This window comes from Danio rerio, chromosome 14, assembly GCF_049306965.1.
Source record: "Danio rerio strain Tuebingen ecotype United States chromosome 14, GRCz12tu, whole genome shotgun sequence".
NCBI lineage: Eukaryota > Metazoa > Chordata > Actinopteri > Cypriniformes > Danionidae > Danio > Danio rerio.
The window spans coordinates 41,398,447-41,412,973 of record NC_133189.1 but is presented as its reverse complement, the minus strand read 5'-3'; the positions used below and the strand labels follow the sequence as shown (position 1 = coordinate 41,412,973).

Here is a 14,527-nt window from a genome sequence, read left to right as displayed (position 1 = left end):
TATGGTGATATCTGAGGCTTCATTCCAGGGTCTTGCATTATTGTTGGAGAGATTAGATTTTGATTATTCATGCTGTTGTTGCAATCAAATGCCTAACACAAATATATATTGAGTCAACAGATTATTACAACATGCAGAGGTGGTTTCTAATATTTTTCTCTTTGTTTTCAGGCACGTCTTTCATAAAATGTGTGTGGATCCATGGCTAAATGAGCACTGCACCTGTCCAATGTGTAAACTCAACATCCTTAAAGCACTGGGGGTTATGGTGAGGACACACACACACACACACATACTCACATTGGTATTGGGGGTTTACGAGGTCTCTCCCTATAGGCATAATGTATTTTATACAGTAAAAAACACTTATTATTTGGCCCTATCCCAACTCTGCTACTGAATCCAACTCTCACAGGAAAACTGTGTCTAATTCTGAATGTGAAAAGACCCTGTTTAAAATTATACAGTATATAAGCATTTTGAATTATAAGGACACAAGACACGTCTTCATATACCATTTTAATAGAATACATCTAGGTCATACATGTATACATGTCATTAAACGCACGTTATATACTTCATTTTTCTTTTTATACCATTGAGGATATCCCAGGTGTCCCTAAAGGGAGGTTTTGTCATTTACTGTATGCCTACGCTATCTTCTGGGAACAGTTTTCTCCAAAGTGCAACTAATGAATGTTCACAGTTAAATTTAGTACAAAAACAGTCTCGTTGATCTCAGAGGGCAGCATGTTTTGACATTATAAGACTGTTATTTGATTTGTTGTATTAATGAATTTATCAGGATGTATGCTCTTGAAAATAACATCAATTCCTGCAGTTTTTTTCAAACTTGTACCCCCCAAAGAAAACTCAATCTAGGTTTTTGTACCCAACACAATGTAATAAGCTAAGAAAAATTGCAGTGTAATGATGTTTTGCATCAGTGTGGAGAATATATGAGCCAGTTGCTCCCTCTGGTGGTCACATTGGTAATGTCATGCAATTTTTCTGTCTGAAAACAAATATTTATGTTTGTTTTATATCTTTTTTGTTTAGTGTGATTAAGCAATTAAACCAAATAACCAAAGTTAACAAGTTTAAAACTTTGAAATGAACTTTGAAAATACAACTCATTAGACCTGTCATGGTATCTATTTTTTGTTGTACGATATATTGCACCAAAATGTATTGCAATAAACAATATTATTGTCATTTTAAGACTATTGTATGCCACTTATTATATAATGCCGGAATGACAATATAATATCATTACAATGCACTTTTCCAAAGAACACATAATATTTTATTCTTAAGAATATTTTATTTAATTATAGTCACTTTAACAATTTAATGAATAGGCAACGGAATCAGAATGTGAAAGCGCATTTCCTAAATAAATATTACTAAATGTTAATAAAAAAGTGCAAGGTGAAAGGTAACAGAGGCTGCAATAGCTGCTACCAGATCTATTTTCAGTTGTCAGAGACCTACATGAAAATATACTATAAGTAAATACTATAGTATTTTTTTTAACCACACTGGCACTGACATCCCCTATAGATATAGAGATGCTGCAGAATCAGCTAAAATGTTGCTAGAATTTTATTTTATGTATGGGCAATATATATTGCATCACCTCAAATTATTGGGGTCATGTCCATGTGTTGTGCGATAGGCCTACCCATTATATGCTCTTTATGCATTAGCATTTAGAGAACATATTGGTGCTTCTGTGCTTCCTTCAAATTATTTATTATAATTGTCTTTACTTGGTCTTAAAATCTTAATCAGGGTTAAAGTCAGATCTAATCTTTTGCTGTGATCATGTTAAAAAACAGTTAAAAGATGTAGGTAAATATTAGTTCTTTAGGAGTAAGATCTTTATGGGTGTTTGAATAGAAAATGCAATCTAAGTTATTTAAAAAAAATTCGTATCAATTCAGTTTGACTAACACGTTAATGTACTTGCAGCCCAACCTGCCATGCGTGGACAACATGGCGTTCGACATGGATCGGATGTCCCGCAGTCAGACCTCCAGCCAGAGGACAGCACTAGTGGACCTGTCCTCAGAGACCAGCATCAGTCTGGAGCCTCTGCGCCACTCCAGTTCCTCCCAGCTTCCCTCCGACGAAGAGCTCATTCCTCGCTCCGGAGAGATTAACATCGCTGTCACCAGTAAGAGTCCTATTCTGTCTTAGCAGAACAGTGTTGCCAGATTGGGTTGATGATTTCCAGGCCAAAAATTGGAGACAATGCACACCAGGTTCAGGTATCAAAAAATAAGGTTTGCCTGTGACAACGTCAACATTCTTGACTCTGCAGAGGGTGTGTGTTTGATAATGTCATGAGGACTGCTTAGATGGAGATCTGTATGATTTTATTTGTTAGCCTACACATGTTTTGAGAATTTGACTTAGTAATCAACTAATCAGGCGTAAATCCGCCCAAAATGGCAACACCTGTCTGGACTTTCTTAAAGTTGAAGTGTGTCATTTCAGCGTCCCTAAACAGAATTACTCAACTAAATTATAAATGAATTTATTTTTACACTAATCGCTAAACGATTATATATATATATATATACATACATACATACATACAGTTGAAGTCCCTCTCGAAGTATTAATTTTTCCCCAATTTCTGTAGGAGGATTTTTTTCAACCCATTTCTAAACATAATAGCTTAAATAACTCATTTCTAAAGATTTGATCTGATTCCTTTTATTTTTGCCATGATGACAATAAATAATATTTCACTAGATAATTGTCAAGATATTAGTATTCAGCTTAATTAGCTATTTAAAGGCATAACTAGGTTAATTAGGCAAGTTAGAGTAACTAGGCAACTCATTCTATAATGATAGTTTGATCTGTTGATAATTGAACAAATATTGCTTAAAGGAGCTGATATTACTGACCTTAAAATAGTTTTAAAAAATTTAAATCTGCTTTTATTCTAGCCGAAATAAAAGAAAAATTGACTTTCTTCAGAAGAAAAAATATTATATGAAATACTGTGAAAATGTCACTGCTCTGTTAAACATCATTTGGGAAATATATAAAGAGAAAAAATATTCACAGGAGGGCTAGTTATTTTTACTTCAACTGTCAGTCAAGTGATTTTAATTTTAATCTAATGTGAGACAGAAATATAAAAAGCACACTTCCCCTTTAAGTTTGTTCCCGTCGCTTTTATTTCCACCTTCTCCTTCATTTCCTCCCCAGAGGAGTGTGAGCTTTCCTGACTTTAGCACACTGACTGCACTGCTCCACCTGTAGTTCAGGACATCTGTGTGCTGCTGAAGCTGAGCTCAGTGACGTGAGCAGGTGTCTGCTCGACCGCAGTGTGTCCTGCCCTTTACTGCAATACCTCTTTCGCATTACACTACTCAAGTCACTGCGTCACAATGCAATCTGTGGTGACTCTTCTCATACATAAAATAAATTTACTATGTTGTGTAAGTTGTTTTTTTGAATTACCTGTTTTTTTGCTTTCTGTGTGCTTTTTTATTTTAGTTGTTTAATAGTTTTATGTTTTGAATGTTGCATATAAAAATTTTATTAAGGAGTGAGGATAATTAAATTACAGGTTATAATGCTGATAATGAAATTTTTGGGCTAGTGGTAGACAATTCTTTATTTTGTTTGTTTGTTTGTTTGTTTGTATGTTTGTTTGTTTGCAGGGACAAGGTACATTAATTAACATTGCTGCAAAGGAACCAGAATTAGCCAGAAAAATACAAACATAGTTAAGCAGATAAATGTATATGAACATTTAAATAAAAATGTATATGAACAAAATAAACTAAAAACAGCAACATTATGTAATAGAGATAAGAGTTGCTAAAACATACTGTACAGTATTTAAACCACAAATCATTAAGATGGCAGGCACAAGTGGTAACATGATGGGTAGGTACATGCTAATACGAATGATGACACATCTGATGTTCATTAGATGTTTACGCACAATGTAAATTTTAAATGTAATGACAATATTATCTCACTCAAACCTTTATGAAAGCTTTCACACAAAATAATATTGTGAAAAATGCTGGAAACCTGTTACCATTGATATCGAGAAAAGAAAAACCCCAAATACTAATAAATATGGAAGCCAATGGTTACAGGTTTTCAGCATTTTTCAAAATATCTTGTTGTGTTAGGGTGAGTAAATGATGGCATGAATTTGTATGTTCGTGTGAACTATATTCTAAATAATGTCTAAAACAAAAGATGTAGCATGTAGTTGAGCTTCGTAATTATTCATTTTTTATTTCTGTCTATATCTATCTATCTGTGTCTGTCTGTCTGTCTATGTTTACTCTATCTATCTATCTATCTATCTATCTATCTATCTATCTATCTATCTATCTATCTATCTATCTATCTATCTATCTATCTATCTATCTATCTATCTATCTATCTATCTATGTGTTGGTCTATCTGTCGGTCTGTCAATCTCTGTCTGTCTGTCTGTCTGTCTGTCTGTATTGTCTGTCTGTCTATATCTATCTATCTATCTATCTATCTATCTATCTATCTATCTATCTATCTATCTATCTATCTATCTATCTATCTATCTATCTATCTATCTATCTATCTATCTATCTATCTATCTATCTATCTATCTATCTATCTATCTATCTATCTATCTATCTATCTATCTATCTACCTACCTACCTACCTACCTACCTACCTACCTACCTACCTACCTACCTACCTACCTACCTACCTACCTACCTACCTATCTATCTATCTATCTATCTATCTATCTATCTATCTATCTATCTATCTATCTATCTATCTATCTGTGTGTTGGTCTATCTGTCGGTCTGTCTATGTCTGTCTGTCTGTCTGTCTGTCTGTCTGTCTGTCTGTCTGTCTGTCTGTCTGTCTGTCTGTCTGTCTATCTATCTATCTATCTATCTATCTATCTATATTTGAATTACCACTGTAAATAAAACAACTTCTGTTTATTTTTATAGTCTTTTTTTCTTTACTCTCCAAAACAGATTTCTTTACAAATCTCTGTGTTGTTAATTTGATTTTTTACAGTACTTATTTATTTCTTATTACAGTTTTTATCAGTCACTTTGGTGCGTTTCTCACAACACTAGTGCATTTCTGCACAACAGTTAATACTTTTTTTAAAACAAGTAGTCACTTGCTCAAAATGGATAGCTTATTTGTCAAAAGCAAGTATTGATGTCAATGACAGTGTCAGTGTCATCAAGATGTAAAGTCCTGACATCGTTGTTTATGAACAAGATAGTCAAATGGCTTTGTCATGTTTTCATTATGACAGTTCACTCTACATTTTCCAATGTGAAAAAGTCAGATTTTGGTGACACTTCCTGAAAATGCTCAAGACAGCACTAGATACTATTTGCACAGCCATTTGAAAACTACAGTAAAGTCAGACATCACTGCATTTAGTGAGATATCTGAGTTCAAGACACTGAATATGCATGCTTCATACTTTTACTGCATTTGCTCTTTACAAATCTAATTTATTCACAGCAGTGTGCAAAAGAATAAATACCCCCTTATTTACAACAAACATAAACTCCCTTTAGAGCTATGCATAACTGTAAACAATAATGCAGAACATATTAGAACTGAACCTACAACACACACAGGTCTGTAAATCATTCTTGAAATTGTTCAAATTGGAAGACATTTTCAGGAAAACAAAAGATTTAAAATGTTGTATAAAATTAGCTTGACAGATTTTGACAACTAGTTCATCATTTTTTTTAATGTCTCAAGTAATAAAATAAGGACTATTAGTTTTATATGGAATGACTATTCAGCATTTACAAGTTTAGATCATTTTGACTGACATGACAGAAGCAAATGATAATGTTATAAAACAGTAGAGTTGTATGAAAGCAATTGATGCATGTCCGAAAGCATTTGCAGTATGTTGGAAGGAATGAGAAACTGCCAATATGATGTGCACAAATGACTAATTGTTTTGAGAAATGCATTAACTGTTGTACAAATGTAAATAGTGTTGTGAGAAATGCACCAAAGCCACTTAGAAAAACTGTAATGAGAATTTCAGTAATTTCAATACATCTATAAGTAATAAATTTACCTTTGTTTCTAACAGCAGTGTACAACAACACACTCCTATTTTTTCGCCCTTATCGCTCTTCTGTCTGTCCTTGTAGTGGTTGTGAAACAACTGGAATGTCTATTCCTCACCATGCAAAAAACAATAAGCTCTTACTGGTTGATCAATATTTAACAATTTATTTGTATCCCAATTCCAGCCGATCCATTTGTTGACTTCATGCTTCCCAGATCGGTACTTTTTCATTGTATGTTTATTTGATCTTCTGTGTTTGCTCATTCTCCTTTCACCTGTCATAAGATGGGGTCTAGTTTTTGATGTCAGCATCTGTGTAACCAGACTGTCCTCAAGCTAGTGACTCATCTCTGCTCAAGCTGGCTGTAAATAACGGTCACCCTCTCCCTCGCCTTCTGTCTGAAGTTATTTTAGTGTTCAGGCTGTGCCTGCAATTTTAATCAGGTTTCACAGAACAATAACAACAAAACTTGTTGAGTGCAATGAAACTAAACCAAAGAACCCGAAAACCGCATACAAGTAGAATGAATCAACACTCAAGCAACTACACACCCTTGTTGCAGAAACAGATGTAAGGTAATTACCCTTTTGTAAGATAATTTATTATTTACCAAGCATTTGTTCTGGTGCTGTGTCTGTAAAATAATATATTCAGCAATTTTAACCCATCCCGTAGGCTTGAATCGTGGTGATTAATTATGTTAAATAACCCAAAGCAGGTGTTGAACAGCTCTGCACTTTATTCATGCTTGTTGTTTGTAAAATCGTAGTACTGCATGTTAAAAAAAATCAGTAAATAAGTAATGTGTATTTGTTGACAGAATTGTACTGCAAAATCTCTGGCTGCTCTACTGCATCTTCCTAACAGATGCCAGAGCCTCACTGCTTTGTAGATGCCAGCACTAAGTGTCATGTGCTGTGAATGTGCTGCGTTTTGTCTTGTTTTCGCGATCATGGCTTGCCTCTGGTTTCCTCTCCTTCTCCACGGATTAGAGAAGTCTTCCTCTTTTCTTCGCGCCTCCGCCTGTCTCCAGTTTCCGCTTCTTTTGGGCTGTCTGTCGAGATTATTCGGTGGCCCCGCCCTCAACATTAAATGACCCCTCCCCCTTTTACTCTGTTAACAGAAGAGTGGTTTATTGTCGCCAGCTTCGGTGTCCTTTCAGCTCTCACACTTTGTTACATGATCATCAGAGCCACAGCCAGCACCACCAATTACGAGTGAGTATTGAATGTTCTGAAACACATAGCATACTTCATTTAGTACTTACTGTTCAGTGTGACTTGTCACATCAGTATGGAAGCTGGTTTCTTACATGGAATAAAAAAAATATAGTGCCTTTATGTAACATTTCTAGAATTCTCACTACTGCAAAGTATGTTTGCAGTCATATAAAGATTAGGTTAAGGAGTCAATTAAAATACACTTCATAATGTTTATAATGAACATTTAGGGCTAGTGGCAGACAATTATTTTATGCAAATTGTGACTTACAGACCATTGCAACTTAGAACCTAGTTGTCCTCTCTGCAGTATAACCATGTGTCAATTGAATAATTATTCTGACTTAATGGGATAGTTCACCCAAAAATTAAAATTAGATGACTATTTACTCTCCCTCATGTGGTTTCAAACCTTTAGGTTTCCTTCTTCTGTTCACACAAGAAGATATTTTGAAGAAAGCTGAAAACCTGTAACCATTGACTTCCATAGTAATATAAAGCATTCATTCGTTCAGTCATTCATTCATTTTCCCTTCGGCTTAGTATCTTTATTAATCAGGGGTCACCACAATGAAACGCCAGCATATGTTTTACGCAGCGGATGCCCTTCCAGCTGCAACCCATCACTGGGAAACATCCATACACACTCATTCACACACATACACTATGGACAATTTAGCTTACCCAGTTCACCTATACCACATGTCTTTGGAGTTGTGGGGGAAATCTGAACATGCAAACTTCACACAGAAATGCCAACTGACCCAGCTGAGGCTCGAACCAGTGACTTCTTGCTGTGAGGCAATTGTGCTACCCACTGCACCATCATGACATCCTAATATAAAATGAATATTATGGAAATCAATGGTTACAGCTCTCCAGCATTTTTCAAAATATCTTCAATTGTGGTAAACAGAAGAAAGAATGTCAAACTGGTTTGGAACAAGTAAAGGGTGAGTAACCTATAACCCTGCGAAATGACATTCCATTAAACAATATATATATATATATATATATATATATATATATATATATATATATATATATATATATATATATATATATATATATATATATATGTATATATATATATATATATATATATATATATATATATATATATATATATATACTTCTTAAATACTTTGAATTGTGAGGTAAAAACAATAAATAATTGCTAGATAAAAATTGTGACATCAGAATTGTGAAATATACGTTTGGAATTGTGACATTCTCATAACTGTTAATTACAAACTCTCAATTGTGAGAGGGAAGTGAGAATTATTGAGAATTATGAGATATAAATTCAGACTTCTAATTAGTTTTTAATTAATTAGGAAAACAAGCTTCTATTTATAGTAAATGCATAATAAGTGCCTTAGTGGCAGCTGTAAACACTAAATAATTGTAATAATTGACACTAATTTGTATATATTATCTAAATGTGTTAAATTGCCCCATTTATATATAGTGTCTCAAAGGAAACTGTATATGAATATTGTGTTAATGTGTATTTCTGTGCAGAAATTAGTAAAAAATAAATCTGCAGATTTATGGGAAATGATTTTAGGGGTATCCTAACTGAAAAACTAAATATATTAAATAAATAAATGAAAAAAAAAAACTTTTTAACTTGTATTTAATGAAAATCTGTTTAGATCCACATATTTGCTAAACAAAACAAGTTTCTCATATAAAATTGCTACTAACAGAGAGAAAATGTTACTTTACAAATTATATTGTTAATAAATAAAATAAAAATGTTTATTAGTCAATTTTGCTGAAATTATTGACTAAAAACTGAATAAATATAAATTTACACGCATTAACACAAGCTAATAAATAGACTCAATGGTGGGCTAAAAATCTGTAGAATCCATGGGGCCTATAGTCATCAGTATAGTGTTTCAGTGTTACTCTCTGCACAAGCTTAAAAGTTTGTAACACATTTGTATAATCCTCGAACAAACTGTTTCAGGCACTTTGAGAAAAGAGCTGATGATGCAGGCTGTGTTATGTAATAATGAATTAGTTTTTTGACCTTGAATTCCTGTAAGCCCATTATAGGGGTTGTCCTATAAACAAAATTAGGAACCTTTAAAATGGCATAATAGTGGCACTTTAAATAAATATTTTGAATAATGAGATTTCCATGATTTCAGCAGGTCTTGCTAAATATTTGCATGTGTGTGTTTATGTCTTGTAGGCCAATGTTGGAATGAAGATGTTTTCTGGAGCTCCGATTTCTAAAAACAGAAATGCATCCCGGAAAGCTGCTTGCACTTCAAGTTCACTTACACATGATCTCATTAGTAGTCCTAATAGAGCAAAGTTTTACTTCTTCTGTAGACGTAAATATGTTCATAGCTTTTCACTGGCAGAGACTGCTGATGAACTATACTTCTGCATTTGCAATATTTAACAAGCACTATTTTGTTTTTAGCTTAGACTAATATTTTTCCTCTAAAAATGTCTTGAATATGTATATTTGCGTTCTTTTATAAAGTCCTTTGTAAGCCAAATGTGAAATTTAATATTTTTGTGTTTATTAAAAATATTTTGTGCAAAAGGCTTTGTTGTACTGAATAATAGAATATGCTTATGGTTACTAGTGCTAGTTTTACTCCTTGATACATTTTTAAATCTTCTGAATCTAATGTTTATTTGGTGACCAGCAAACCTATTTCATCATATCACGTGTACTGGACACATGATATTGAGGTACTTAGGCACATTTCAGTGCTTTACTGTAAGTCAAGCCAAGGGGACTAAAAAATACTGTATCTTTCTATGAGGACAGATTGTGTTTTGTATCAGTGTACTGTTTTAAGGATTGTGTAACTCAAGGTTATTTGACTGTTCAAATTCAGTCTAGAATAATCACTTTTTTTCTGCAAAGTTTAGATAAAAACCTAAAAAGCATCCAGATGAGCTAATGTGGGAATACTTCTATGATGTAATATACATTATTAGGCATTCACTAACTAAATTAACTAGTTTTAAAGTCAGAAAAGTGATTTAACCTATGCACATTATCACTTAATATATGTATTAAAAGTAATTTGTATGCAAGTTTACCATGCTTTTGGGGATTAAAATCTCCTGTACATTTCAATTCCTTTACATTACACTTTGGTTGTTATTGATTTTTGTTGATTTATCTACATACAGGTTGCATTTTATTTACAAAAACGTAAAGGATCAAAGTTTTGTTGATCAAATAATTGTCATTTTTACACTTTATACAAATTTTCTTCAAACCACTAGGTTTTACCCATTCATCAGCAAGATGTGTTATCACCAACTTTAATAAGTACAGCTCTTATTAAGTATGTTGTTTAATTTTCATATTAATTTATATTTTGACTTATAATTTACCTTTTTTTTCAGCCATATTATCAAGACTTATTCATGTTTGTCAAGACATATTATCAATCGCCTATTTTAATTAGTACAAAGTTTGTTTATTTTCATAATCATTCATATTTTGACGTACAATTCAGTGACAGTGAAAATGTGTTTCATTCATATTTTGACTTTTTTTTTTTACAAATATTTTTTAAATTTTATAAATTATGTATTAAACTATGCTCCCTTCCCAACAAATCTCTTGAGTGATGATTCTTCACTTAAAGCATGGGAGGGCGGAAGGTTATCAAGAACCATCTGCTGACCAAACGGGTCAAGCAAGGGTCACTTGAAATAACTGCTGAAGATTTTTTTTCATCTTATCACTTTAACATTTGGTTGTTTTTCTAAAGATGTGGGAACTGAAGAGCATCACATTCATTTACATTTCAAGTGAAACCTGGTTTATAAGTTTGGCAGGAAGATGTAAAACTGCAGGCCTATAAAATGTTTGAGCTGTTAAGGATTCATACTTATTCTGCTGAATAAGTACTGTCTATCATCTGACTGCTATATGCTCTAATAAAACCATTCTTCTTCAAAATAACTTCATCATATTTTTCTTACAAAACATCAAACATGATGTTTGTATTTAATCTGCTGTCCACATATAGAAACATAATTTGATATTGACACCAAAAATAGGCCCATGCAAGCTGTTTATTGATACATAATTCAGTGTATCCACTTATACACATCTATTTTGACACCCTGCAGTTTATACAGCTTATAAATGAGGACTTCATCTACGTGTACATAAAGCTCATAATAATAGGTGAACCAATTAAGTGTTGTACAGAACCTATAGACTATTTCAATTTGGTCATGGCATTGTCCCATGAACATTCCCTGGTAGTTATCAAACTATTTTATAACTGTAACAAGAGGCAATTTAATCATAACTTAATGTTAAAACAACTATCAAAACATTACTTATCAATGTGTGGCTTTTTGGATTCTCGGAAACTATAGAAATTAAACATGTAAAACAGGAAATACGTTGGGACAATTGTTTTTGTTTACATCCCTCAAAATGGCCAATAAAATGTAATGGTGCTCCATTGGTTCTTTGTAGTGATTAAGGTGCTACAGTATGTAGCTCTAAACTCTGTTAAAAAAATAAATAAATAAATAAAAAAAGACTACGGTGCTAAATAGCACTTTATGTGGTTCCCTTATGTTTGCAAGCCACTTTTAGTGATACGTACCTTAGCACTGTGTTTCTCAACCACGTTCATGGAGGATTACCAGTACTGCATGTTTTGGATGTCTCCTTCATCTTTCACACCCATTACAGGTCTTTCAGCTAATGAGCTGATGATCTGCATCAGGTGTGTTTGGTGAAGGAGACATGCAAAATGTACCGAGTGGTGGTGCCCCAGGAACGTGGTTGAGAAACACTGCAGTAGAACAGGAGTTACCACCCCAAAGAAACACCAGAGAACCATTACAAGTTCTTTAGGTTCTAGCACTTGAAGTGCTTCTATTTACAGTTAATTTATTATTAGTGTAAAATAAATAAAATAGAAAAATATAGACAAAAAATATGCCCATCACATCCACTTACATCTGTTTATTCACAAAACACCTACACAAACACATTCTGATTTCCACTGAGAAGGTTGATGGTAATTAATTGGTCTGGTGTGAAGGGCATAATAAGTGTTGATTACACAAAACAGACCAACATTGATTTTGTACTGAGATGAAATGTCAGCTTTGAGCACAGCCTTTATGCAAGTTTTTTCATTCTCCAGCAGCAGCAGCAGAATATTAAATATTTAATTGCCATTCCTCCCTTCCTTCCTTTCATCTTTCTCATTTCATACACAAAAAGTATTTTGATCAGCAATAACGTGCTGTTTATCTGTTTTTCAGCTGGTCATTTCTTCAACCGTAACTCTGTGTCTCCGCGCAGCGTCGTCTGTGAGATGGAGCTTCCAGACATCCAGGCGTCTCTGGACATGTACGACGACAACAAATCCTGAGGACACGCACCTCAACACCTTAAGCCCATTCCTCCATCATCCTCTTCCCAAACCCCAGACTTTGGGGAACAACCTTTCTGAGTGTAAAATGGAGAATTGACAGTGAACACACACTGACTCTGGCGAATAAACTCTACCGCTGTAGAACTTTCATCGCCTCAAGCGGATGTGACTGGACTATTGCACATCATCAGCCTCCTTTTACACTTGTTTTTCTCTCTTTGAAAGACGTTTTCAAAAGACATCGGATGTTGAAAGTACCTCATAGTTGGTTCTCTCAGTTCTCTACAAATGTAGTCTCAACCGTCGTCTCATGTATGTAATTTGCGTTCCAATATTGTTCCAGATGGGGAAAACTCTCTGTTGGACGGTCTTAAAAGCTGGATGGGAAAACTGAGCCTTTATTGAAGACTGTCTGCTTTGTATCTCTGCTTTTTGTAGCTCTAAACGGCGTCTCAGATGCGAACAAACTCGTCCTTCATGTGCTCAAAATGCTGCAGCTTCACGATTAGTGCTGGTCTGATAGCACTGGAAAACTCCTCGACAAATCACCGTTACTTCCTCGTAGAAATATACAGTATTTCTCTGTACATAGAATGAAAATGTTTGAAACATGTATTTAAAGAAAATCCTATGGAATACCTATGGCGAATACTAATCAGTTCCAAGCAAGGGGACCTAATATACATAAACATATATGAATATATACAGTATTTGCATATAATAATTCATATATCTCTCTCTTTCTCAAGTGGCCTCTTAGCACAGTTTGTCTTTCCTGGATCTTGTCCGTGCACAAGAGTGTCTGTCTGTTTTTCGTTCTCGTTTTTTGGGGGTGGGTGTCGTGACATTGTGACCATTACTGGGCTGCTGATTCTGCATCGGGTTTGTTTTTTGTCATATAGTTGTGTTCAGGACTGGGCAGGAGCTCTGCTCTGAGTAAACTCAGTGAGTAAAGGCTCTGCTTTATGTGGGTCATGATAACGGGCTACCTATGTTACATACTGCCTCAGCATTAAACTTGTCAGAATTGCCTGTGCTGCTTTCATTCTTTGGGTGAGGTTTAAAATTAATGCAACATGGATCATTGCTGTTTTAGTATTATTTATACAGCCTATACTGTGTGACCCTGGACAACAAAACCCAAATACACAAGACTTTTTGGGACATTCGACCAGAAACGTACATTTTCACTAATAAAAAAAATGTGACAGAGCTTGACCTTTAAGATTGTTCTTTTCAGATAAATCATACAAAAACCCGCATAAAATCATATGAAAATCACATATTTTATGATATCATATATTAAAATCATAAAATCATCCTTGATCATTGTCAGCTGCTTCTCCATCAAATGATGTCACTACCTCATAGTCTTAAAGGTATATTGCACAATTTTTTTGTGAATTGAATGCAAATGTGACAGGACTGACAAAAACATGGGGACAATTGTAAAATAGTATTTATTTATAGAATTTATTCATAATTTCATGTTTTTAATCAATTGATGTAAATGATAACAACTTAAACATGCTATTTCTGAAGTTTTTTTTATTATGACAGTTTTTAGCATAACAAAACTATTAAAGCTGTAGTTTCAATTGGGCTGAGGACAAGGACAATAACCGGGTTTGTACATTTGTAAAGTGTTTTTAATAAAGAAAAAAAAAAACTGAGAACAAAATGAAGACATATTCCTTTATAGAACAACTCTCAGAAATCAACTATCTGCATTTTAGAATTGTTTCGGGATGGAATACTTTTTATTCACTGTATTTATGTTTTCATTTCAGGGAGAGATAATGTACGT

The 14,527-nt window shown here is 33.8% G+C and overlaps 1 protein-coding gene across 4 annotated transcripts in view; it reads left to right on the top strand.

Annotated features, from left to right (window-relative positions):
- Positions 1-13,752, top strand: part of rnf130 (ring finger protein 130) — a 78,102-nt gene extending 64,350 nt beyond the window's left edge. For 2 of the 4 annotated variants that reach the window (XM_073921432.1, XM_009291118.5), the window contains exons 7-10: positions 172-268; positions 1,975-2,179; positions 7,225-7,318; positions 9,528-13,752. In XM_073921432.1, coding sequence (XP_073777533.1) covers positions 172-268; positions 1,975-2,179; positions 7,225-7,318; positions 9,528-9,543 — 412 coding nt within the window. In that variant the 3' untranslated portion in view covers positions 9,544-13,752. 4 annotated transcript variants of the gene reach the window in all.
- Positions 13,753-14,527: the final 775 nt, after the last annotated feature.